The sequence below is a fragment of the Xiphias gladius genome, chromosome 18, assembly GCF_016859285.1.
Source record: "Xiphias gladius isolate SHS-SW01 ecotype Sanya breed wild chromosome 18, ASM1685928v1, whole genome shotgun sequence".
NCBI lineage: Eukaryota > Metazoa > Chordata > Actinopteri > Istiophoriformes > Xiphiidae > Xiphias > Xiphias gladius.
This window is the reverse complement of record NC_053417.1, coordinates 25231551-25258932: the sequence shown is the minus strand read 5'-3', so window position 1 is coordinate 25258932 and position 27382 is coordinate 25231551. Positions and strand designations below refer to the sequence as shown.

At 42.9% G+C, this 27382-nt stretch overlaps 1 protein-coding gene across 1 annotated transcript in view; it reads left to right on the top strand.

Annotated features, from left to right (window-relative positions):
* Nucleotides 1-27382, top strand: part of syt6a (synaptotagmin VIa) — a 51567-nt gene that overhangs the window by 22187 nt on the left and 1998 nt on the right. Inside the window, exons 2-7 of the mRNA XM_040153978.1 lie at nt 17062-17473; nt 17673-17696; nt 18553-19114; nt 24636-24756; nt 25891-26062; nt 27102-27252. Coding sequence (XP_040009912.1) covers nt 17062-17473; nt 17673-17696; nt 18553-19114; nt 24636-24756; nt 25891-26062; nt 27102-27252 — 1442 coding nt within the window. The remainder of the gene's footprint in view (nt 1-17061; nt 17474-17672; nt 17697-18552; nt 19115-24635; nt 24757-25890; nt 26063-27101; nt 27253-27382) is intronic.

Below are 27382 nucleotides of genomic sequence, written 5' to 3'. Positions count from 1 at the left end.
TGTACCCCGGCCGTCCGTGAGGGGGAAACATTATTGCTCTTGTGAAAAAGGGGGACATGCTATACTGACAATGACTGCAGCTCTTCAGTGGAAGCACAAGAAGCTAATGTTAAATTAAGCACATGAGAGAAGAGGGAAAGTCTGCGTTTGTGAGGTGGCCAAGTGCTCCATCTCTGAGAAAAAGCTCTGCAGGGCAAAGCTGCTACTGAAATGCAAATGGCTGTGGGGATGGGTGCTGATAGCCGGATCCATTTTGGTAAAATACCCAGATACGCTGATCTCTGCAGAATCCCTTATCGAATGTCTCTCTTAGATACTCTCTTTCGCCCCTTTCTGACACACCATCCATCTACAAAGGAAAAAGGAAAAAAACAGTGATGTACACAAACATTTACTGAACATAGCGACATCTTTTACTGATAAATTAAATATGAAGCCTGATTAAGATAAAAGGGGGCAACAACTAATCGCTCGCTTAAATATTCATCTACTGTTTGGGGATGTCTCGACCAAGTTTTTCTGGTCCTTATCCAAGTCCTAGTCCTTTAGTATTGGGTATCTCTCATATCGAGTACTTATATTTATCTAAATGTTGATGAAATATGTATCTGACAAACTGAAATAAAAGCTGTAGCTACTAAATCTGACTTTTAAGAGGCTACTTGACACAAATACTGAAGGTCCTGATTCAAATCTATGAAGCTGATCGGCTTAAGTTATCGATGCTATATAAATGAAGATTTAACTGCGAGAGTGTGACTCCTGAAACTGACGTGAGGCGAACAGCTAGAGAGAAGATGGATCACTCTGTAGGAGTTGCTGGCACAGTCAAGAGCGCTTTAACCGGCCAACAGGCGAGTTTAATTCTGGCCTGCTATCTGGCTATTCATGGATTTAACTTTAATTAGCGAGAGCTGATATGACCTGCTGCCGCCGCCGTTTGTCATTTTAGCCGGCGGTCAGCGCCAGTTGAAAAGGTTAAGCTGCTAGCAGGGTGTTGTATGTATTGCTCTTTGATGGTGAGAATGAGAGAGTGGCAACGTTTTCCCCAAAAGCAAAAATGAGTCAGGACGGGGTTAATGAATGTCACAGAGCAGTGGCAAAACATGGTGAAGGCCCCCACACCCTTTAAACACAGTAGAGTCTCTGTGGTTGATATCTGACAAATGTGGTAATTATTTCTCAATTAATTGTTTAGTTTTGTAAAATGTCAGACAATTCTAAAAGTGGCCGCGACAACTTCCTGTGGCCCACACTTATGCCATCCCATTGCTCGTGTTGCCTCGCCAACACTCACTTTACTATCACTTAACACCGAATTTGTGGGCTTGCTACGTCTTAAAAACAGAGCAGCGTCTACTTGTGGCCCCTCGACATCCTTTTCATACAGCTACTCAACAAATTATTGGTGAACGTGTTTCATGATTACACTTTCTAGCTAAACTTGCAAGAAAATAGATTAAATAAATAAAAAATATCATGAAATCCATGACAGTCAAGAGCAGCGGCGAGCCTGTAAGCCTTTGTTTCATCATGTGCTCAGGTTTTGTTTCTCACTGTTACTCACGTTGCAGCTATGCGCCTAAAACTGTAGCACAAACTGATGTTGTTGGTGTTGCTGAACACTGTGATCTCTTCCCAAACATCACCAGCAGAGACAATACCACAGCGCCCTAAAGGCACCCTTCCGCTCTCACTGTTTCGGTCTGGTATAAAGAACAATATAAATTTAGGTTTCTTCGAACGGTCAGTGTTTGAAGAAAAGTCAATACGGACAGTTTCTGCGGTGGAGGTTGCATCCGGGAATGTTTTATAGGGGAGAGAGGTGCTTTTGTGGTGGGGCTAAACTAAATATATAAAGTCACCTCACAGAAAATAGGGTAAACTGCATCAATCGATGATTAAATCATTGCATTCTTTGTAAATGTGAAATAGTTTTGGAGTCTTTTCAGCTTTAAACAATAATATACCTTGCACATATACAATGTAGATAGCCCCCGAGTTGCATCCGCTTTGCACATTCAATAGTCATTCATCAAGCTCTGCTGGATAGATGTCGAGAGGGAAAGTGAGTGGATGCAGCTGCTAAACCCCTTGCAAGTAGCTGGAGTTCGTTTTGGCCTGATAACGCTCTCCTCATGATAAAACACTTTGTGCTCGCCATTTTTCTTGTTATCAGCGGAGCTATAATGCATCATGAGGCGACTGGCTTCCGAGCACGTGGGTCCCAAATGTCAGGCCTCGGTTTATTCAGCAGAGTCAGTGATGGATGCATCATCTCCTCATGCTGACTTGTTGTTTGCTGCCATCGTTCGGGGCCCCAAGGCCGAAGGTCGGGTCAAACCAAGGTCCTGTCACCTCAAAGAAATATGATGAGGTGGCATTTTTTTTTTTAATGTATGAGGTGTTTAACAGAGCATAATTTGATGTGTCCTTGGGAAGTAAAACTGGGATCGATGTGATCAATTAAATATTAAGCCTAATTAAGACAAATATCGCAAAAAAGAACAGTCTCACACTTTGGGAAATACGCTTATCCGCTTTCGTGCTGAAAGTGCGTGTCTGTATGGTAAATATGAAGTTACAACCAGCAGCCAATTAGCTTAGCTTAGCATAAAGCCTGGAAACAGTTGGAAACAGCTAGCCGGGCTCTGTCCAAAAGCAACAAAGTCCACCTACCAGCACTTTAAAATGAGCTTTAGAGATGCTAGTAAGCGGATTTTTTTAACCTTTTATCAGCCTGATATGTAGCGTACAGACACCGGAGTGGTTTCAACGTCCTCATCTCTCTCGGCTAGAAAGCGAAGGAGTGTAATTACCCAAAGTGTCAAACTAGGTGCTCACGTCTGTACGGTAAATATGAGGCTACAACTGATTTTCTTAGCCGAACATGAAGACTGGAAACTGGGGGAACCAGCTGGCCAGGGTCTCTTCAAATGATGCATCAAAGCCTATTTCCCCAACTGTTGAGCTCTTCCTTTAAAATACTACTTCACTTACCACCAACAAAAAATACATAACAATACATATTAATATTATTAAATGTACACATATCTATTGCCTCCCTCTGTCTTTAAAACAAACTATTAAATACCCATTGCTCTCGCAGCCTCTGGTAAACAATCAAACATTTTAAAAGGGGCCTTAACAATGTGCCAAAACATATTAACGTTTCTATTATGTTTCTCCCACATATTTGTTCCTAAACCTAATCAGAGACATTAAGAAGCTATAGCATCTTCCCACACCCACATCACTCACATCCTCTCTACACACACGACAGGGTAGCTGCTAGTCATATTTATTCGCCATGATTAACAATGCAGTATTTCAGGGCAATGAAGCATTTTGAGTGGAGCAAAAGCTTTCATCGTGCAATACCAGGGGCTTATAACTTCTGTCCTATAATGGATGTAGCACATCCATTTAAAATCCCTGGTGGTGAAAATTACTGAGACTGAAAATGAGCTTAAGCGATTTTTTTTTTTTACGGGGCCAGATTGCAGCCTGTTAGTTTCATCGTGATACACCCTGGAAATTAAAGCGTCCATATAGTGGCATGCAGGAAGCATGGGCCAAATCGATGAAGGTTCTCCACCCTTGTAATGGCGTAAATTGTCGGCCTTTATTATTCGATACCATCATGCAGTAGACCTGCTCCGCTGATCTCATGAGTTCTTATATTATAGAGATTCTAACTCCAGCAGGTTTACGATATTCTGCTCCTCCAGACCATATAAATCATATCAAAAAAATCATTCAACTTCATATTGGCTATAATATTTATAGTTCTCCGCACAGTAAAAGTTCATTAGTTACAGAGCGTTAAGGCTCGTCTCTGAGACAAGGCCGTGGAGGATGATGGATCAGGCAGGATGCAGATGTAGCACATCTGGCAGGGGAACAATGCGGTTACCTAACTGACTTGGGGTGCTGAGGAGATCGAGGGCAATGATGAGGCGACTCGAGGTCAGTGGCTCACAGAGGGAGAGGGATCCCTGTCTGTCCCTGCCGTGGGTGTAACACGCAGACTGAATAGTGTGTGTTAGTCTCAGCCCAGTGTCCCAGCCCAGGAGTTTTGTCCACATTCTGCAATCTTGCAACTCGTATTTTACGTCTTATGCCAACGTTCTGTGCTAAAAAGTTGACCCAGGCTCAACTTTTGCTTCAGTGCGACATGACACCTAATGCTGCGGTGCGCGTGCCTGGTTGATTACTTTGTGTCGTGAGGTAACTTTCCAGAGCTGAAAAATTCTGCCCGTACATGAAAGATTCTGTCTGTACATTCAGAGTGTGGTTGGTCGGTTTTTGGCAATTAATCAATCGCACATTTGTTAAGAAATTTGCTCCATTAACGTACAATATCAACTAAGCCAGACCATGTAGTATTAGTTTATTTTGTGGCCTTGTTATGTAGAGGGGCTCTGTGCTCACATGGTACACGTTCCTAAATACCCATTGCCCATTAAATAAAGTGGTGTTTAATAGGGGCCCCGACAGCAAATAAAACATTTTAATCCAGCAATAGCCGCATGTTCAACTTCCATGCAGGTAACTAGAGTTTGCATCCTGTTACGGACCTGCAATTCATGTTGGTGTTATTGAACTTAATCCCGATTCTTCCCTAAACGTTGCGTAACCTTGGCCTTAGCTTAACCATATGTTATTTGCCAAAACCGCATCTTTTCTGAACCTAACGCTTGCCATAGTTGCAAAGAGCAGATACTATAATGGCTGGTTTTTGTTTTTTTTCATGGTATGTGCTGACCATTAGAAAATGTAGAATATCACCAGACTTTTCTCCCTTAACCACGTTTTACGTCGTAGTTGAAAGTGATGGCTGAGGCTGAACATATCTGGACTCACTGCTGTTATGGAGCCATAAATATGCAAGGTTCATTGTTTCACTTCCTGAGGGTGGAGGAGAAGATTTCCCACCAGTCACATGGCTGATTTCTTTTTTATTTGAGTAAACAAGACAAATCTCAGTTGTCTCATGGGCAACCGGATTGAGACTGATATGGCAGTTGGCAAAGTTTGAAATGCTCCGTCAGCATTTTGTAGAATTTACACATTGCAGACAATATTTTCAAGTTGACTTAAATAGTTTAACTTCTACATGAAAATCTGAATTATGGTCTTACTTAATAAGCATAATTCGAAATATAGACCTTTTTTATTACTATTATTACATATATTAAAGATGCACTAGAATAATGAATGGAATTTATAAAACATTTGGTTTAAACGTAAAGTTTAGGTTTAGGTTTTTGGTTTAATTTCCCATTCTTTACAAAGCAGAGTTTGATAGTGTTAGTGTAGCTGAAAAAACACTTTAGGGCTGCAACTAACAATTAGTTTCATTATTGATTAATCTGACGATTATTATCTTGCTTAATCAGTTAATCATTTGATGAATAAAATGTCAAAAAAACAGTAAACAGATAAAATAAATAAATACCCATCACACTTTCCTGAAGCGCAAGGTGATGTTGTCAAATTTCTGGTACTATCTAATATCTATCCTAAACCCAAAGATACTCACATATCTTAACGCTACGAGAAGCAGCAAATTCTCACATTTCAAAGCTGGAACCAGTGAATTTTTTCCTTGAAAAATCAATTAAAACTCAATATATTTAAACAATTATTTTTCTGTCGATCAACTGATCAATTAATCAAGTAACTGTTGCTGCTCTAAAACGTCTTTTTGGTGTCAAATGATACAAAAGATTCTTTCTTCAAAGTATTTTTTGATTTGAATGCGTTGACAACTACACACACATTCACCATTTTCAATTCTGTATCTTTTGTATATTTTATGACACATTTTTTTGTTTGTCAGATGGTGCTGATAATGACTGTCTTGTAGTAAATCAATGGTGCTCCTGGTTCGCCCCAGGGAAGCCACAATGCAGTTTTAGTGTTAATGAGTAATGGATTGATTTTGCAGCACACATATCTCCCAAGTCATGTAAATTGCTACAGAAATGTGAAATGGGCAAACATGTACCACTTCGATTCTTCATTTTGATTTTTTACTGTTTATTTTCTCTTCAACTGGCCCGTTAAGGTCTGCAGTTTATTTCAATACTTGCTCTCTGCAAAACGGCCCCCATGAATAAAGGCAACCTGGCATGCCGAAAGCTGTGCGACAGAGATAGGCGCTCCTGGTCAACAAGCAGGTTAATTGTGTGATAGGACCAGATGCTAAGACTGGAACCGCAGTGAACTCCGCACAGCCCCGTGGGAGGCTCCCCCGCGGCCTCTGACTGGCTTCAGAAGAGCAGCAATCAAATGGCTTTTTTGACAAGACGGAGAATGTGCTCAGGCCAAAATGTACTGAATTTTGTAATGAGTTTAATATTTCAGATTTCCTGGATAGTGGACAACAGTTTCTGAGTCATTTGGAGGATTTGGAGATGTTGAGGAGCACAGAGACTGCACTTTGATTAACTTCACACTTGTGGAGGAGGTAAAAGCTTGCTGAGAGTCTGTCCTGGGTGGATTATTGAGTGCGAGCGCTGGCACATTGTATGAACCCCCTGAAGTCCATTAGCAAACTCAAGTCATTAAATTGGGAGACATGAAACACAAGGCATGGAGTGTGTGCCCTTTGGGTGACAGAAAATTAATTTAAAGTAGGCCGATTTTTTTAAACTTCAATGTTAATCAGACAAAACAACAATCATCACATATCATTCGAGCTGAAATCTGTAATGTGACTGATGCTTAAGGATGTTCCTAAATAGCTCAGAATTATAAATCAGTTTGTGAATGGCCAGAAATGAGGAATGGTGTGGGGGGGTAGGAAAAGAACTAGAATGGCCATAAACTGCAGGAAATGCAAAAGTAAAGGGTGCAAAATTGTCAGTGTCCCCATTAGGAATCCTCCCAGTTAGCTCAGAGTGCGGAAATTAGGTATTTGCATGTTGCAATCTGAGTCAGAGTCCCTGGATTTTAATAAGGTGGTGGATAGTCATTAGTGCCAAAATCTGTCATTTCTCCCCTGACTTTGTGTTGGCTAGCTAGAGCCAGTTAGCTAGAGCTCGAGCTCGTGTAGTCACGAACGATTCGGTGCTTGTCACTGAGTTTTATGCTAATTTCATAGTGTCATTGTGCCTTGTGCTATTTTATATGTACTTTCCTATTTAGTTTTGTGCATTTGTATGAAGGCCCACTTCTGGAAACACGAAGACGAGTGCCGCACGTGACTTCACCTTCCAAAAGGAAAAGTTTGACACTTTTCGGCTCATTAGTTTTCCGGCAGAGAGTTGGATAAGATACCACTGTTATGTCTGTAGATTAAATGTGAAGCTACAGTCAGTAGCCAGTTAGCTTAGCCTAGCATAAAGGCTGGAATCGGGCGGAAACAGCTAGCCTGGCTCATCAGCTCCACTGATGTAGACAGGGGTGCGTGTCTTTGCCCCCTTTTTTCTAAAATCAACAATCAGCTCCTTTGGTTTTGTTGACGTTGAGCAGTACGTTGATCGTTAATTTCCTCCCGATATTAACTCTCATCATTTTTTGGAGGTGGTGCGTCGTCCGCAAATCTCCCAATAAGAGTTCTCTCCAGGCCGGGGATGCGGTCACGGACGCACGGCGTGAACAGGCGGGGGCTGGGCACACAGTCCTGGGGGGCACACAGTCCTTAGCTCTAGAGCGGAGGAGGTGTGACTGCCAGTCCAATCCGTCTTGGGTCTGTGTGTGAGGAAGTCCAATATCCAACTGCAGAGCGTGGTACTCAAGCCCAGAGTGCTAAGTTTGCTAATCAATTTCGCGGGGGGAAAGTTGTATTGAACGCTGAGCTGAAATCAACAAACGGCATGCTGATGTAGGTGGTGTTACTTTCAAGATGTGCGAAGACTGAGCGGAGGCCAGCGGAGATGGCATCCTCTGTGAGATCTGTGGGCTCTGAACGCAAACTGGTGAGGGTCCCGGCTGGCTGGGGTGTTGTCTTTGATGTACTAGAGAACCAGCTTCTCAAAGCACTTCGTCGGAATGGGGCTGAGTGCCAAAGGGAGGTAGTCATCTAGACTAGACGCTGCAGACTTCTTAGGTACAGGCACAACGTTGGCTGTCTCGAAGCAGGTGGGGAACACTCTCCATGGACATTGATATGTTAAAATACATATATCATCCAATCATATTCATGCATATGTTCTAGGCGGACTTTATAAAACCGTCTCCGTTTCTCGTTTCTGTCTAATGCCAACGCTCATTGCTTCCTCCTCATGTCATTGAACGTTTAGTATTATCTTGATAGGCTCGTGTTCATGTGCATTTCTGCATCTGATGCTGTATCCCTTTTTCTTTCTTTTTTTTTTTTTAAATTGATTGGGGGCTCAGCGCTCTCAGCAAATCCTCATGATTTGCTCAGACTCAGCCACAGCTGCCCCAAACAGCAGAGCCTCTCCTGCCAAATCTAACTGTATAACCATTTGAATAAACGGTAAATTCTTTGAGGCAAGTGTCTCCGACTGAAATGTAATGATGACAAATTGCCGTATTACGGGCGTAATGTGTCATGCTATTTCTTGGCTTTGAGCGGTTGCCAGGCAACCAGCCGACCGTAATCTCCCATAAAATTGAGAATTTACACATTTTTTTTGGGGTTTTTTTTTTGTACGTATCAAACAAACGAGATAGAACATATTAATTTGTGAGTTTTAGAAGTGCCGGTGGGCTGATTTTTGTGACTGTTGAACAGAGCCGGGCTAGTCCGGTCTTCATGCTAAGTTAAGCTAACCGCCCGCTGGATGCAGAACTTACATTTGATGTCGCACTGTTCCTTTAAAGAGGGACAAACACTGATATATTCTTCATCTGTTAGATACTGTGCAATGCCCGAACTAATGAATCTGAAAGTAACGAAGGCTTTGATCCCTAACACCTTGTGGAGCTTTTACAGTCTGTCCAGAAACTATAGACGCTCTAGCTGAGGTCTATTCCATCTTCCTTTAAAATTATAGGGGAGAGTAACGTTGAATATGTTTATTATTTTGCATTTCAGCAGCAAAATTTATCCTTTGCTTGTTGGCATCCTTCAGCTGTCACGGAGTTTAAACACATTCACCGTGACAGTTTCCTGGACAAAACAACGTATGAACACATTTTCACTTGACAGAATATCTTGACCTTGCAGGTTGGAACTGTCATCCAGACTGAATGAGTGAGCTGACAAACAATGGCAATCAAAAGTGGATATTGCAGAGACGGTGCATCCCCCAAATCTTTTGTCTGTACTGTTGCATTTGACGTAGTATCCAATATTCAGCTTTTTCCACTAAAAGGCTGCTGAGTTCACATAATGGAAAAAAAGTTATCTATTGTGTTTTTAAAGGCTCTGTCCCCTTTCATCTTTATTGCCAACACAGCCGGGCACTCTGAGTGGATGACAGATGAACAGATGAATTCAAAATTAAGGCAAAGAATAATAGGTTTCTAAGTATTTTAAGTAAGGATAATTACTGAGACATACTTTATTGTGGCAAATTTAGAGAATTTCCCCATAAACACAACATCTATTCCCACCTTGGAGAAGTGCGAAAGTATATTTCTTTTCCTCCACAGCCTCACACCTCCGGCTGATCTGCTGGGGTCTAAACTCCTCTTCGCATGTGGTGGAGCTTTAGGATTTGGGGATCTGGGGGATTATGGGATTTTCTGATTACTCTGAAAAAGACACCATGGGATACAGAAATCCAAAAATGGCTGATGTACCCACATCAAGATTAGAGCGTATTATTTCTCCCCTTAGGGAAAGAAGACAGGGAAGCCAGTGCTGACAGCTTTGAAACAAGTGTGTTCGGGAAACATTTACAATTTAAGGAGATTGTAGTTGACTACAAAGCCTATTTTGTGCTGAAAGCAGTTGTGTGAAGTTGTTGCACTTTTCCAATTTCGTGAAATGTCATTGCCTGTTTATTAAAGGGAACTCTTCCTGAACCAGTTTCATTTTCTTTGGAGACTGTCACCATTAATAACAAGTCAGCTGAACAGGATCCTCTTACACTTAATATTCGGGCTGAAATTACCTTTGCTGTAGTTTATTCAGTACCACCAACGCACCGATGTCTTGCAGAGAAAAATGTGAATCTGTGAGTGCTGGAAGGCGATACAGCTAAAATTTTGGGGAAAAAATATATTAATATGTCAGAAAAATCGAAGTAACAGTCTGTCAAATGGGATTACATTAAATGTCAAAAAAACGAAAATAAGAATTTTTACTTGTAACCATCTACTTTGTCAAAAATTCTGGCTCACCCACAGTCACATTTTTTTTTTTTTTAAATTTTGCAGCTCATTTCTTTTTCCCGCAGAAATGTCAGATGTCGTGCCCATGCGTGACAGACAGAAAGCGTGAGAGATTGTGGGTTGCAGGGCTCGGACGGCACCGGCACTCAGCAGCATCCTCAAGGCATCTGCCTCTGCGGTAGACGAGGACGACGGTACCCGACGTAGCAGTCATTTTATTCCTATTGATCACGGAGAGTAGTTAAGAGACTGTACGGAAATTATTATTGTCGTGTGGCAAAAGCACGAGGCAAGAGGCAAAAGCACAATGGAGAGGAACTACACACTACATTAGATTTTCTGTGCTGTGCGCATAATCACAAAGATCCTTGTTGGCAATATGTTGTTAATACAGATGATTTTTCCATCAAAACACATGTGGTGTGTGCGCTAGCCCCCGACTGTGACGTAATACGCAAGACTCCGAGGTGAATGTAGTGCGTTAACCCCACGCAACACTGGGTACCCATAGCCTCAGTTCGGTCCTCTCACACACACACACAGGTGCTGTTCGCAAGATATTCAGGGCTGACGAACAGTAACATAAATTGCCATGAACAGCAGGGTCATGGCGATGTACTGACACCCCCCCCACAGACACATACACCGGAGAGCCTCTCGTTAGCAGAGCCGCTAACTCCGCCACAACACAGGTACCCACACAGCGGCTCTCTCAAAAGGGCCATAATCGGCTTCTACTAATCGTCAAAGCTCCACCAGACTCCCCGATTTTGGAAGCAGGGACACGGAGAGTCCAGAAGTAGCTTCTCGGTCAAGTCAGTCTCCCCCCGCGTCCTGTGACCCTCCACCGCCTCATCCGCTACGTAGCCACAATGTCACGCCTCCTTCAGTCGCAGCTCCCCCGCTCCTCCGTTGCATTTTTTTTTTTTTAAACACTGTGTTGGGAGAGATGCTTCCAGCAGAATTCGAGGGTGCAGTTACTCTTTAAGAAGCTCAGTGACAACCGTGGCAGATTTACCATAAAAATTCACAGCAGGTTTTGAAACGATGGATCTTCCCTTTCCCACAAAAGTAAATAAAAGCAGATGTAACATTTCAAGCCGACAACTGTGAATTCTGTTGCCTGATTTTATCAGCTGTAGCTAGCTGGTGAAAACGAAAGCTGACTTTTGCATGTTTCCAGCTGATAGGTTTAAATATGAAAAGCCAGTAAAAATGGTCTTGTTTAAACTTTTGAACTTCCCCAAACTAAAAAAAAAAAAAAAAGCAGGATGTAGCTGCTACTGTGACGAAATTCTGACAAAGCGGCGTCTTGACTCCACTGCCGTGGATGTTCCGGTCCCAAACAGGCATTTTTCTAATGTAAACTGAAACCCTACAAAATAGTCTAGTTAGCTAATGATATGCCCCCCTTGCATTGGAAATAACGCTAGATCATGACTGTAGTAGTACGGCAGGAATGGTATCATTCACACCTCATGTTAGAACAGATAGACACACTGCTTCCTCCATTCCTTACACTTTGGCTCTTGTGTATTTGGTTTTGGGAAAAAAAAAAAAAAAAAAAGCTCCTCAGGGTTTAGAAAAAGGTCAACAGAATATTAAAATTTGAATTAGCAATTGCCAAATCGATATCAAACGTAACAGAATGGTTAATATCGGTCACCTTTTGTTAAAATTACGAGCAGCTAGATAAACGGTTATGACTGCCATCGAGCGAGTGAGCGAGCGGGCGAACCGGGCCCAACGACGTGTCCGGCTGCACATGAATTATTTACGAGTTCCAGAGCGACATTATCTGCGAGACGCACGTGCAGAAATGGGGCAGAAAATCACCCAAAATGACAGAGGAGATCAGCCTCAGTGCTTATTATCTCAATTGAGGAAACCTGCCTGTCAGCTCAGGCAGCGGCGTTAGCCGTCAGATCCAGTGATCTGGTCGGTGCCGTGGATTTCGCGAAGGCTGTGGATGGTTTTACAGCAGGAGCCTGCAGGTATAAAGACCAGGTTTTATGGTGAGACAGCTCAGACCGTCACTGTGTGTTTCAGGATGTTTAAGGAATATTGTTAAGGCTCCGCTGTTTAGAGTTTCAGTTTGGGACTCGCTGACTGCTGATAGAGGAGCAGACTGATGGCTTTGGATGGAAAATGTTATGCTTATAATATTCCAGAGAAAAAAATTAAACAGGTGTACAAAGTCTCTTTTCATGAGCCTGTGTGGCTGATCAATAATACTGATTATGAATTGACAATAATTTCAAAAGGTTTTCAGCAAGTTGCTTTATGTCTAAATAGTTAAAATGTTCTTGTTGTAATGTTATTGTTGAAAAGTGTTTTCTGCCCCAATTCTGCACCTTGTTTCCTTGTCATCGTCTATATTATGGTTTCATTTTAATTGACACATTTAATGTTTACTTCGTTATTATGAAGGTGGGAACGACTGTTGGAAGAGATAATGTGTAAATGATTATATTTAGTGATCCAGTGCATTGTTTTTCTCAACACGGACATGGTGGCTCTATTATTTGTGGATTTTGCAGACAGAGACTGGATTGTTGTCATCTGCGTACTGCAAAGTGCACCTTTATGGCCCACAATAAAACCGTTTTTGTTTTTTTTTTTTAAACCAATCCTGAAGGCTGAAATAAAAAATATACGTCTGGGGTAACAAAACAACAGCAACAAAAATCTAAGAAATAATTCAGAACACACTCCCATAAGCACGAAGGAAGAAATGTTCGCACAGTCCCTACACCGCAATAAAGTTGCTGCCTTCGCCTTGGTGTACCAGAGCCTATAATGTGTCCCCATCAAACTGACAGACTGCAGCTTACTCACTGCAAACAGCGTATTGATGTCTCTGTGACCTGTGTGTGTTGTCTTCAGTGTGAGCTGATAAAGAGTCAATTCATAACAGCAATCGCATATTCTTTCTAATGACCAGGTTACTATGGAAACCAGGTTAGATTTGAAAGCACTTGATGAGGGCAAAAAAAAAAAAAAAAAAAGGAAAAGCCTTCAGGCTTCACTTTGCTCTCTGACTCCCCCTTCACAACAAACGTTTATTACATTTGCACACCCTCAGAAAACACCTGATCATATCCACGGCCACGACTGAATCAAACAAACATCGCGCACGGTGGCGGCGAGGCGAGAAGCCACCGGTTCATCCTGTGGGAAAGGGCAAGCATGCCACAACGTTTTTAGAGCGCTGGAACTGTGACTGCATTTATATGCAAGTAACCCAGGTCAGAAGTCAATACCTGGATGTTTGGGCTTTTTTTTTTTTTTTTTAACCCATCTTTCTCGCTTCCATGCCCTTTGCTCCTGCTCTAAAACCCTAGTGAAGGAGCTTTAAGGTGAGATTGATTCAGCCTTTGAAGTATTGATTGTGAAAAGGTTTTTTTCAGCATGAAAGGACCCAAAAAAGATCCTTTTGATTGAATGGGGGATAGTGATAGTCCTCCGTGGCATGGCAGTAATCATTAATAGTGCACTAAACCCTGAGGTCAGTCTAGTCCCACGCAGTCAGGGTAGATTGAGTCCAGAGGGAACAATGTTTTCACACAGCACTGCTCCATTACCCATCTGTCTGGAGAGGAAGAACAATGGCTTTTCTATCAATCGCTATTTCTCTTTAACGTTCGCGCCCGGCTCTCTGTCTTTGTCTCACTATCGCAGCAACATTAGCTCTCTGCATACGGCGCGTCTCGTCTTCTCAACACCGGAAGGCAGAGGCCACGAGGACTGAGAGAGTAGCGGGATTTCAGCTTCAACTCCGCTGGTTTTTCAGTCATTACGGTAGAAACGGCTTGGGCCCTGGGCACTGCGGTGCTGGAGTTCTCTCATTAACCTGATCGCACCAAACTGGAGAGGTGACAGGTGCAGGATCCAGATACAGCCGCTTTGATTATCATAGAAACCATCATGAGTTTAAAAAAAAAACAAAAAAAAACTGCTTCTTACCTTTTTCAGTTATTCATGCTTTATGTCAGTTATTCATACCTCATAACTTTTTCAGTTACGGCATCCGTCATGCAAAGTACAGAAGCTCAAAAAGCAATAGTCGGTGGAGTAGCAGTGTCATTTTGCAGCTGTGATGTGAACACAAGGTCCATGCACAAACACTCCAACTCATTTATTATGAGTTGGAGTGTTGTTATTTTTTGGTGTTACCTACGTGCAGGGGGTTTTTTAAACTGTGAAGTGGCGGTGCATGCCGCAGCGGGCCGTCAGTTTTTGTAGTTAAGCGATTTGGCCCATTCGCCAACACAGTCAGCGCTCGGAACCGCAGCAGAGGCCGTGGCGCGCAGCTCATGGGCGCTATTAAAATCTTCACTCCTTCTCCGAGTCATTACGCAGTCAAATCTGAACACACAGACATGATGCTCATTTTTTAGATTCACTGTCACTTACACTTTCCAAGGATATCGTTATCTCGATGTCCATCGTCAATAACTGTCCACAAATCCACTTCAAAATCATAGAAGAAAGACACTCCTCATAACTCTTTCTCAGAACTTGCCTGAAAATCATCACGTCTTTCAACTTATTGGAGTTGAACCACGGCAATATTGTGCTTCTTGCTTACATCCCCCAGAACATTATGGAAACTTAATTTTTCTGAAATCGGAGCATGAGTTCAGCATCCCTCAAATCTAAGTGGGTCAAATAATAATAATACGAGTGACAGATTCCATTAACATTGACCTTTTTGACAAAGCTGAGGCTCAGTTTTGTCTGGGGGTAGCCCATTCTGTCCGACTGAGGAAACTCCTGCCTGAGTGGTTACCTCGCTTTGAAGGGTGCTGCTGCTGCCGCTGCTGTGGGAAAAGCATAAAAAAGCCAAAGTTACATACTCAAAAACCGATTTTCTGACCTGCCGACGCATTTTGTAGCGACGGATTGTCGCCACAGGGTGTTTGTTGGTATATTTTCGGTGCACGGCGCAGGGTCGGCTTCAGTTTGCCGTGGAGGCGGATGAAGACTCGGCCAGGCGACAGTCCAGTCAAGATGAAGCTTTGTGGAGAGCTGTGTGAAATTTTAAATGATATGGAAAGGCCAGGGCCGTGGACAGCTGAGAAATCCTGCTCAGACATAAATCTTCCAGACTTCAAATCCTGTCCATCGCTTGGCTAAGCTGTAAATTCGCCTTAGTGGACACACCATTTAGTTTGAATTTTGAACATGAAAGCTCTTAATTTATGCAAAATAAGGTGTATGAAAAAGTCTTTTTATAGCCTTTTACTAATTTAAGGATAGTTTAAACATAAAAGCAGTTGTTCGTCACACAACTATTCATGTATTTGAACTTAATGACATCAAAGACCAGTGACAGAATTTACTTTACTCGTGTATTTCCATTTGATGCTGCTTTATACTTCTATTCCACTACGTATCAAAGGGAAACAATGTACTTTTTACTCTGTTACTTTGCAGATTCCGATTTTACACAGAAGACTTGAGATGACTTTATAAAACATGATGCTTTGCTACAGATTAAACTACCCAACAGTATATAAAATAGTTAAAATCAGCTCACCCTAGGTCACCCACTATAGTCCTGTATTCAAAATACTACTGAAGTGAAGGTACATGGGTATTATCAGCAAAATGTACTAGAAAATGTATGTAAAAGTACACATTATGGAGTAAAATGGCCACTGCGACGGATATATTAGTGTATATGACATTATCAACACTGATGCATGATGCATGAACTACTTCATAAAAAAATCGAACCCTGAATAAGCATAACAATCACCTGCGGGTTTCAGCGCCTGTTGATGCTTGTGTTTTACTTCACAAGGTTGAGCCAGGTAAATATTAGAAAAAGAGCCAATTCAATGTGCCTCGAAGCAGCTTGCTGCTGTCTCTGGAGGGTTTTGCGGAGACGGAGACTTCAGGGATCCTCTGAGAGGCCAACGAGACCCCCCTCAACGTGAGTTACTGCAGATAAATCCGAGCAATCTTGCTGCGTTGAAAATAACACACCAGCAAAATTTAGAGAATTTAATCCCAAGGGAAAAAAGTCAGAGATACGGATGCTGTATGTTTTCTGGGTTTGCTCTGTTTTTTCTTCGGTCCCGGTGAATCGTGTGAATAGTGCTTGTCAGCATTCTTGGTGCATCTTTGTCTGCCGTTTCCCAAGGAATCATGTTCAAAATATGGGCAAATAAATGAGTTTGGCTGTGCCCGGCTCTTTTTTATTTCTTTTAGCGTAAGTTCCCAGAGGAAGCCTCCTGACACCTTGGTTATGATCCCATTAGTCATTTGTTTTTTTTTTTAAAAATGGAAACAGATGATATTGTTTGTTTGGGTTTATTTTGTCAGACTATAATTACTTTCACGTCTCTGGCGAGAAGATTATCCGTGTATGTATCTGTGCATGACTGTGTACTATACCAACATTTGAACTATGTTTACATTACTATGCTACCATGCTTTTCTTATCCCTTGGCTGAACCGAAGACTAATGGAGGTTACTTTATTATTTATGGAGCACATCTCCCAGTATACTTGGCTCGCTGTCTTAAGTCTAATATACGCTAATAATACCAGTTAGCGCTTTTAGTGCTTTGGCTGAATGGTGTGTATATACACCATTCAGCCAAAGCACTAAAAGCGGTTTTAATGTTGCAGCTGATCAGTGTATAAAAACCACTGACGTACCACAAGACCATTTGAAAAACCAAGTTCTAATAGACTGTCTCTTTCTCTCTCTCCTCTCTCAACCTTGCAATCACCATCTGTTTGTCCATATTGTGTGATCCTCTGTTTCTGGTCCCCCTGGCTCGCCACCAGACGCTACTTTTGGCCTCCTGCTTGGTGTGTTTGTGGTCTGCGGCCTGTCTCTGCTGGGCCTTCTTACGTTCGTTACCTGGAAGCTGTGCTGGGTGCCTTGGAGGACTAAGGCCCATTTCCCAAGTCCGTCCCTCATCTCGGCCTGTGGCCCAGATCGCTGCCCGCTCCAGCCGCCTCTCCAGCTGCCCAGTTCCCAGCAGTCACCCATCGCCATGGCGACAGAGAAGATGAAGGACCCCATGGGCTCGATGGGTTTCCTGGAGGCGGCAGTGAAGATAAGCCATACATCTCCCGACATCCCCACCGATGTGCAGCTCTCCATGAGGGAGCACTTCCTGCGCCGCACACAACGCATGCAGAGACAGACCACTGAGCCAGCCTCCTCCACTCGGTTAGTCTCATACACTGCATCGTGTGCTGTGTGATACGGTTATCCACGTGTAAATATGCTTAGGGTTACAGTAACACATGCACGCACACATAAGCAGAATTTAAGACAGAACATCATGTGGAGTAGGAACCAAACACCCTTAATATATCACTAACGAGTGTAGATATTTTCGATCTAGGCAATTTGGCATCTACAAAGTTAATTATAATAAATTCTGTAGATTCTGTTGCTCTCTGCCCCAGAGGCATTTCCTTGCAGGTCATTATGGTAAAGCTAATTACATGTGATGGCTTCTTCATGCGAATAAATGGAATATAGTGGAGGAGAAAAAAAAAAAGAAAAAAAAATTGCTGTACTAGCAATACTAGCAGGACTGCACGTTTTCAAAGTGCTAATCAGTAAGTCCATTCTGCTCATGTATGCAGGTATCCTTGAAAAGCACATCTATTTGTCCTCTAACTACAGCAGCAAAAATTCCTATTCAGGGTCCTGACACAGCAAATCATCAGTCACCCCTGGGTCCCCATTTGATCCTCACTGGATAGTTTTAGTGCAGTTTTATCTTGACTTGGCCTCTATCCTTATTTTTAACCTACACCCTTTCACTGCATTTCCCCGTTTCTTCAAGCAAGACAAGACAATGTCAGTGCAAAGCGAAGAAAAGCAAAACTTTTCAAACAGTGGCAGATGTAAAACAGATATGTTCTCAGTCGGTACTCCCAAGCATATTCGGGATTGACAGTGGCATGAGAACAGGCGAGCTTTCAAGGGAAATTGTTTTCATGCATTTTTAAGAACAATATAAACACAGGCCACCAGTTATTGCCTCTCACGCAGGAAATGACTCCGCTAGCGTTGGCTGTTGTCTTTGTCTGATCAATTGCAACTTTAACAGAAGATGTGAGGAGACGTGAAGTGACACCATCAGTCACCCTTTGTCAGCGCTAGTTCTTTGAGGTCAGCTTGGTGTGTGGGAGCCCTTAAATTCAAAACCTCCCAGAGTTTCCCTACCCGTCTGCGCTACAGCTCCTCAACACAAACTGCAGCTATTCCCTGTCACTCTCTCTCTCTCTCTCTTCCTGTCTTTTCTGTCCCTGCAGGCACAATTCATTCAAAAGACACCTGCCCAGGCAGATGCAGGTAGGCAGTCTAGACCTGGGAAATGACTATGTGGTGGAAAAAGACGAAAAGCCCACCAGCCTTGGCCGCATCCAGCCAGAGCTGTACCAACAGAAGACCCTGGAATCGGAGGACTCCTCTAAGAATGGCAGCAGCAAAAACTGTGGCAGGATTAACTTCTCTCTCAAGTATGACTATGAAGCCGAGGCCCTCTTAGTCAACATCCTCACGGCAGTAGACCTGCCCGCCAAGGACTTATGCGGCACATCTGACCCTTACGTGAAGGTCTACCTGCTGCCTGACCGCAAGAAGTTCCAGACACGCGTCCACCGGAAAACTCTCAACCCCACTTTCAATGAGAGCTTCCAGTTTCCCGTGCCTTATGAGGAGCTGGCAGTCAGGAAGCTCCACATGAGCGTCTTTGACTTTGACCGGTTTTCACGGCATGATATGATCGGGGAGGTGGTGCTGGACAACTTGTTTGAGACATCAGACCTCTCCAGGGAGACAAACATATGGAGAGACATCCAATATGCCACCAGTGTAAGAATCTATTGGCTTTTTCTGTTCATTCTAGATTCAGTATCCAATAACAGATTGCACAGAGGCTGACAGTATATCCTACATGACCTGTATGTCTCACGTAGACTGGTAAACTCAAGTGTACATTTGAATCTATACATATCCCTTATCACCACTTAAGATACTGCGGACATGTCCTCTGCACCACAAGTGGAAGTTCAGACCCTGCTGTTAAAACGTACGCGTTTTATTTGCTGATTCAAGTGCTTTTAAAACTGAATGGGTGACATTTTTGTGGCAGCGCAGAGACCACCCAAAGTGAGTTGTCGGTATTTTGTTGGAAAAGTGCAGCGGCGGCAACAAGCGGAAGCATTGCTTTCAGGTGTGCAGCGTGGCAGCGGGCATGCAAGCGAAGGAACGAGAGGAGCGCTACTGTGATTAGGAGGGTGTGTTGGGTATTTTTTTGCAGTGGGAGGAGTAAGTCACGTGAGTGTGGCGGCAGACTTGACTGCCTGGGCTGCCTGGCTCACAGACTGCAGCTCATTAATATGGGCTTGTTTGGGGCTTACCGCGAGTTATCATCAGCTGTCCCACGGGTGGCCAGCCCAAGCAGTGTTCACCGTCTTTGACGTCTTGTTCGAGTTTTGTCGCTTGCGGTTGGTCCATAAAAGGAAACAAATCTGGAGCTAAGTTGGCTTGACAGATGTCGTCCAATCAGATGCAGGCTCTCTGTTCAGCAGTAGCTCATCAAAGTCAACACCTCGGCGCTGCCATACAGGAGCGCTGAATTGACCTGGCTCTGCCCGGGACCAGCCTCGTAGACCGTTTTAGACTATATTCAATTTAGGTGAGCTAGTTCCAGGGTCCTGGTGTGATGCATGCTGCTCTCACTGGCACGGCTTCCTGGGACAATGGATTGAACTGAGCCATCGTTAACACAAACACGTTGATCACAACCGGTAGATGCATTTAAGATGCGTTTATCAACATGAAATAACAACAACATTTAATTTGCTTAAAGCAGGAATGTCAGAAGAACAATCTGCATTTATTTGAATATTAACATGGGTGACTCTTACAGCATCTGTAAGAATTTCATATTCTGTATGAAAAGCTTCGACAACAATCTGCAGCCTCCGATTTGAGGCACGCAGCACAATAATGCCTGAAACAGTGTCGGATGGATGCGACCATATAAACGGCTTCACCAAACTATTTGTTTTTACTGTTTATTTCTAATCATTATTTAATTACAATATGAATATGATATCGTACATTAATTAAGTATTAATCTCCAGAAATACACAGATAATTTAATTTAACAATGCGCTGAATGATTAAAAGCCAATCAGCAAGAAAAAGATTTAGAGAATCTCTTTTCAGTGTGTGGCTAAACATTTTTAAGGGGAGCGTTGAGGAAATTAAAATCCGGCCCCGTAATGTGAAACAAATCACTAGAAATGCATCAAACAGCAAATGCATTGTTAAGAACCAGATCCATTTGTTCAGTTTTTTTAGTCTAAAAAAAATTTGTTTCGCTTATTAAAATACCCAAAGGGACTATCTGCAGCCACAGCTTGCTCATGCAATTGTTTCTGTTAGCGTTGTTAGTTGTTGATGTCCGGGGGCCAGTTTCGGGAACAAAGTGTGCCTTGTCTCTGGCACCACGTTGGGCACCTTAGACCCCTCGTCACTATATCACCTCCTCGGTGCCCTTGCATCAGACAGCTAGCCCCCCTCCGGTTGTCGAACTTGAGCTTCTTCAAGGATTGCTCAATAAACTCAACGTTATTGCTTAGGGGGCAAAAACACAGGGGCCCGCTCCTTGGCACACAAACTTTATTGAACCACCAAATGATTTATATGACAAACTCTCTTGCTCACATCAAATCCAAGGTTGGCAACATAAAGAATGCACAGATGGTGGGATTTCAGTAGAAAGAAAAAAAATAAATAAATAAACAAAACAAACATGAAGTGGTGTGTCATGAAAGTCTTGGGTAAGATAAAGACGCTGCTTTAAAAAGCACAGCTTAATGAGTGAAGAAGATGGCGGTATCAAGCAGAGGGAGGAAGGGTGACAGAAAAGAGCCAGCAGCTTTTCTTCAGTTCATGGATCAAGGAGAGATAGTTCTCAATAACACCAACCTGCAAGTATTTGTAAGATAAAGAGTCTGAAGGAGACGAGTACGCTACAATTAAATTCTGTCTTAATGGTGATGCAAGGTCAAAAAAGTCAGTCATCCCGGGAGCGATGTGAATGTCTGCACCACACTACATGGCAACCCATCCAATAGTTGCTGAGACATTCAGCTCAAAACCACGAAATGAGTTTAATTGCCTCCGTCTTCTTGTTGATGGCATAAAAAAAAAAAAAGGGAGGTTATTTCTAATAATGAATGCAATACACAAATAAAAACATGAATAATTATCTTTTAAGAGTTAACAATAATGAAAAAGGGAGCTCTTTTAATATCTAAATGCCGGAACTAACAAAAAAGAAATCGTTCTCACGGCTGCAGGAAGGGAAATAGGCTACATGCATGATAGGAAGAGGGAAAACTATTAAGTTACTCATTTATGTGTATGAACTAATTCTCTTTGTAATAAAATGCTACTTTCATTATCCGTTTTAATTTGGTGACGGCAGCTGCAACCGAAAGTGGAAAGTGTGCACTCGGTTATGGAGAGGCTTCGTGGGTCCTGGTTATATTCAATTGTGACAGCTGAATGCGAGGGTAATTTTCACAAGATGTCAGGTCATAAACCAAAAGCGCTGGACAAACTGATGTTTTTACCTGACGATGATGCCGCATGATGATGGACTGATGGCCGTCCGCGGAGCGACACCGTCGGCGTGGCTAATAAATGGTTAATATGATATTGACTGGCACCAATGCAGCCTTGTGTTTCCACGAGGGCACTCAAGAGTGTCACTCCATGCTTTTACGACACTTGACATTTCTGCTGCGCTTTCACATTATGGCTGAACCCTCACACCCTTCAAGTGAAATCCCTCACTTCCGCGGCGGAGAAAGCCGAAATCGCAGCTGTACGTTCTGAGGAGACGTTTAGACCGCTGCACAGCTGCACTCAGACAGACGTGTTGGGATTTGCCAGTCAGCGGGGCTCTCACCCAGCTCGTTCAGAGTGATTAGGGGTCTGTGCAACCTTAATACTGTTTCTAGGATGGGGCTAAGAGCCCACATGGGACAGATAACAGGACTCTCACTAACTGGAGACTGTTATCTCAGAGGGGACTAATACGAGACTGTCTACACAAACGAAAGCTGATATTTTATCTGGTGGATGGGTTTTGCTTGGAAAGTTTTTGTCTCAAAAGTAATTTAGAGTACAGAAAACAGTCTTACACGAGGGATCTTGATGATACAAGCCTCTGAAAAAAAAACTTATTAGGAGACTTATTCACTCGTTCATTATGTGGGTAATTGGTTTACATTATCTTAAGGTACTGAGCTGTAAATTTGATTTCCTCTCTGGTTTCTTGAGGGATGAAGAGCATCTGGAAACATTATCAAAAAATAGGCTTTTTGATAGTGTAACGAAAACTGCAATGGGAACGAGGAAATTTGCTGTTTGGCAAATGCATATAGCTGATCAGCCTTATTATCAAAATTAGAGACTTAATGGCTTCAGTGAGATACTGACAGCTGGATAACCGTGGAAAGAAGCCCCCGGTCCTTCAGTTCTCCACTGTTGGTGATGAGGCCTGTGGCACCTTCAACTTTGCGTTTAGTTTTTCTTGAATCGTAAAACCACAATTCGTTTTTACATTTTCGTTAGGTGTACCAAATAATGAAATGACAACATGTTAATAAGTGAGCTTTTAAAAAGGCCCGGTCAAAAACGAGGCCTGGTCACAACAGCATTTAAAACTGAAAACTTTCAAATAAAAACAAAATCTTGTGTTAAAATCAGCCAAATCCAAATGGAATCACTGCGACTGGTGGCTTTGCACGCTGCGGTGAAACAAATCCACACGAATTTTTCCGAGTTCGGCCTCGGTCGAAGTTTGACCCGCAAATTCGTGCCATTGACCAGTAACACACCGTCTCGACAGCGCTGACCTTTAAAAGGAACAAAGAGCAAGGGCGCCGGAAGGAGGAGGAAGCTACTGTGGATTAGCTGTGCTGCATCATCCACTTTTATTGAACCTCCTCCGTCGGAGTATAAGATGCTCCACAAAAGAGGAGCGATTTGAAAAACACTAATAAAACGCGAGTTGGTGTGAAGAATACGTAATAAATGAATAAAATAAATATAAAAAATCATAAGAACTTACATAGATACTTGTAAACAGTGCCCTTGAATAAACTGTGTAAGCTTTTTCTTCCGTTAGCAACCAAGTTCACTAGCCCACCCAAAACACAGACCACAACTCGAGAGGCAGGTGTTTAAAGGGTTATTCATTGCTGATATAGAAATGGGTTTGGAAGAAGGGGCGTGGGCTGGAATGTGCGGGCTGAGCCGCAGGATAAGTAAAGGGGTCGATGGGAAGGGGGTCAAGCGAATCAGGGGAACTGGTGGAGCCGAGATTGGAATGGCAGTAATGGCAGAGCAGGACAGGCAGACTGGAGCTGAATGCAAACAGGTACCAGACGTGGACTGAGCTGGACGGGGGGGTTGCAGGCAGTGATATCTGAGGCTCAGGAGAACAGAGCATAAGCATGGAGCAGGAGAAACACTAGGAAACCGACTTGACCAAAACCAGGACGCTGGCCGCGGGGTTTTTACTGCACTGGTAGACTGAACGATCTGGGGAAGACTGGAGGGTTGGACCGGGGTTTATATACTGGCCTGGATGGTGGGGTTGATGAGATGATGAGACTCAGCTGTGCAGATGGGGTTGGCGGGCGATGAACCAGGTAACCACGCCCAGCTTCAGGCAGACACACAGCGAAAGACAGGGAGAAAGGCAAACTGGGGACAAAGAACCCACGGAGGGCAAAAACAGAGGGAGAACACAAGGAAAGGGCAGGAAACAACCTTCCCCTGACAAAAAGTACAGACAACACAAGTCATTCTCTAAGTGCACTATGCTTTACAACCTATATACAACATAATCCATTTGTCTTTCAACACAACTCAAAATTCGCCTGCATCTCCCCTGCACCTGATCTGTAAACCAAACAACAGTCACATTAAGTTGCATTGTGTCACACTTTAACACGTGTTTCTGAGTAATCTGTGCTCTAAATAGCAAGTTTATTGGTCTCAGTGGTGAGAATTTGACCGTTTTGTAACAACATGAGCCATAAATTTGGGGTTTTTGCAGTTTCGTGATAGAGGTTTAGAAGGGTACCAGATAATCCATTTAAAAAACCACCAACTCTCTGCTCTACCCAGACCATGAAAAAGTATAGCATTAATCCCAGAAACAGACACTGAGCAAAAAGACCCTACACTTATTGCACATCACTCTGGATCAAAGCGTCTGCGCTGAATATAAATGTGAAACTGACAGAGATTTTTTTTTTCTTTTTTCTTTTTTTCTTCTTTGCTTGTGTATGTGCTTCCACAGGAAAGCGTTGACCTTGGAGAGATCATGTTCTCGCTATGCTACCTGCCCACTGCAGGCAGACTCACACTTACTGTCATCAAGTGCAGGAACCTCAAGGCCATGGACATCACTGGATACTCGGGTATGTTTGTGTGTGTGTGTGTGTGTGTGTGTGTGTGTGTGTGTGTGTGTGTGTGTGTGTGTGTGTGCGCACTGTGGTGTACGTGGCCCGGCATGTGTTTGTTTGATTCACTTGAAGCTCCAAATGAGTCGGAATGAATGATCCCCCATTTGAATATCCAATTGTAAGAGTGTCAGATAAAATGAACAACACAGTGGAGAGCCCTTTCTACTGCCACGTTCTGTTTATTTCAGCAGTTATTAATATTCAACACTTGCAATATTAAGACATTGTCAGCAAATTGTTCCAGGCCTGTCTGTTTATTTTAATAAATTGCTGTTCCACTTTTCCATTACGTGTTTCCCCTAAAATGCAGATCTCACTTGTAAAATGTGACATTTATTGTGCCTTAAATGCCAGAGGTTCAGGTGCAAATGTGACTGAATGTGACGTTTTTCTTCCCATGTTTAGTGACATTTCACGGTTTTAATGTGAGTCACAATTTTACTCCCCCCCCCCCCGAGTGTTTAGGGGTTTCAGCTGTCTGCCATAATTTCAGTCAGTGCATCGTAAACCTGTAGCTATCAAATTTCGCCTCCAAGCATACTGGGCTGTTTGTTGTTTAGAGATTTAGTGCAGCTTGCATCTGGGCTAAAGCGCGGCATAATGGAACATACCAGGCAACCTGCCACTGACGGATGAAGACTGAAATCAGCATTCATCGGGAAGCTTCCTCAGTCACTCTTTTTTAAGCCGTCTATGGCCTCTCATCCTCTTCGTTTACACAAGGCGTTGACTCATCTAGATTTTTGCACATTACTGAGGCCGGGTCCGCCGGGGTTTCTTTCATACTTGAGTAGAAACCGAAAAAAAAATTAAGAAAAATAGAAATAAATCACACACTGGGTGATGAAATAGGCCACCGATGGCTCGACTTTCACGGACATTTTTGAATAGGTTTTCGTAGTCAAGGTAAACATAGTAAAAGCACTGTTTTTTTAAGAACCCCAGAGGCCTGACCTTCACGCTAATTATTGCTCTGGCGGATTCCTAAGTATGATGGATAACCTGGAGGGTGTCCGAACATGATGATATTTAACAGTCAAGTCACTTTTTCTGCCCCCTTGTTCTCACTCCTTTCCTCTCACCCATTAGATCCCTATGTCAAAGTGTCGCTCATATGTGACGGGAGACGTCTGAAAAAGAAGAAGACGAGCATAAAAAAGAACACTCTGAATCCCACTTACAATGAGGCAATCATCTTTGACATCCCGCCGGACAGTATGGACCATGTCAGCCTGCACATCTCCGTCATGGACTACGATTTGTACGTACAAACTAGAGCTGAAACGATTAGTCGATTAATCGATGCGTGGATGAGAAGAAATCGGCAGCTAATTTGATAATCTACTCAGCGTTTCAGGCCAAAATAGTGGGGAAAATACCAAACAAACTCTGGTTCCAGCCTCTAAAATGAGAAACTTTAAAATTTCAAGACGTCACCTTGTACATTTCATAGATTAATCGATTGATCGGAAAAAAAAATTATCGGCAGATTAATTGATAATGAAAGTAATTGTTAGCTGGAGCCGAAGTACAAGTGTAGTAGTACCAATCTCATTTTGCACCAGTCTAAAAAAATGCTAGAAACCAACAGATCAGGACAACAGTAAAGCACACCGCCATTTTAAAAACATATTTGGCTTATTGTTACTTCATTTGGATGTTTGAGCGCTACTATGCAGGACGATGAACGATATTATTAATAATAGCAGTGTTATAGTCTGAAAACATGTCTGAGGTTAATCTTAAACGAAAAAAGATTCAGATTATTCCTCATGTTGAAATTAGAGTCAGTCGAACTGAGGTTCTTTGGAGAAAAAGTAACGCACAACTTTTATGTAGCGCAGGAAAGGGAGAAAATGGGTGCAGTGCAGACAGCTGACGGAGAGAGAACATGTGTGTTAAAGGTCAGAGTATGTGTGTGTGTGTGTGTGTGTGTGTGTGTGTGTGTGTGTGCTAGTTTTTCAATTGTGTTGTATAAAAGGAGCGGATACTCCCAGGATCAGAAACTTAGTCCCTCGCGTTTTCTTTATAGTCTGCTTTTATGATTGGATTAAATCGGGTTGTGCTAATAATCTAGGGATTATGTCATCAAAAACAAAGTCTGGCCTTCGTCAGATGAGTCGGTGTCACTGAGACAGTCAGCGGCAGATCTACTGTATCAGTCGACATGCGGATTCAGATTTGTGCCTCCTTTGATTACAAAATGCCCCTTGTGAAGTTACAAAAAACGATTTTGATGCGTGAGATGTCGTGTCAGGTCAAGTCAGGGGTATTTATACAGTACGTGTTTGTCCCCACAGGGTAGGTCATAATGAGATCATTGGTGTGATGCGGGTTGGATGCAGTGCTGAGGGACTTGGCAGGGACCACTGGAATGAAATGCTGGCTTATCCACGCAAGCCGATTGCACACTGGCACCCCCTGCTGGAGTCCAAGAAATCAGAGAAGGAGGTAGGTTCGGGACCGGAGTCATTTTTATCCCCCACGCTTTCATTGTTTAGGATGAGGAGCCAGGGGCCTCGCTGGTAGTTCGCAGCCCAGTTGAACAGAATGGCTCTGGGGCAGAGGTTTTGAACTGTGA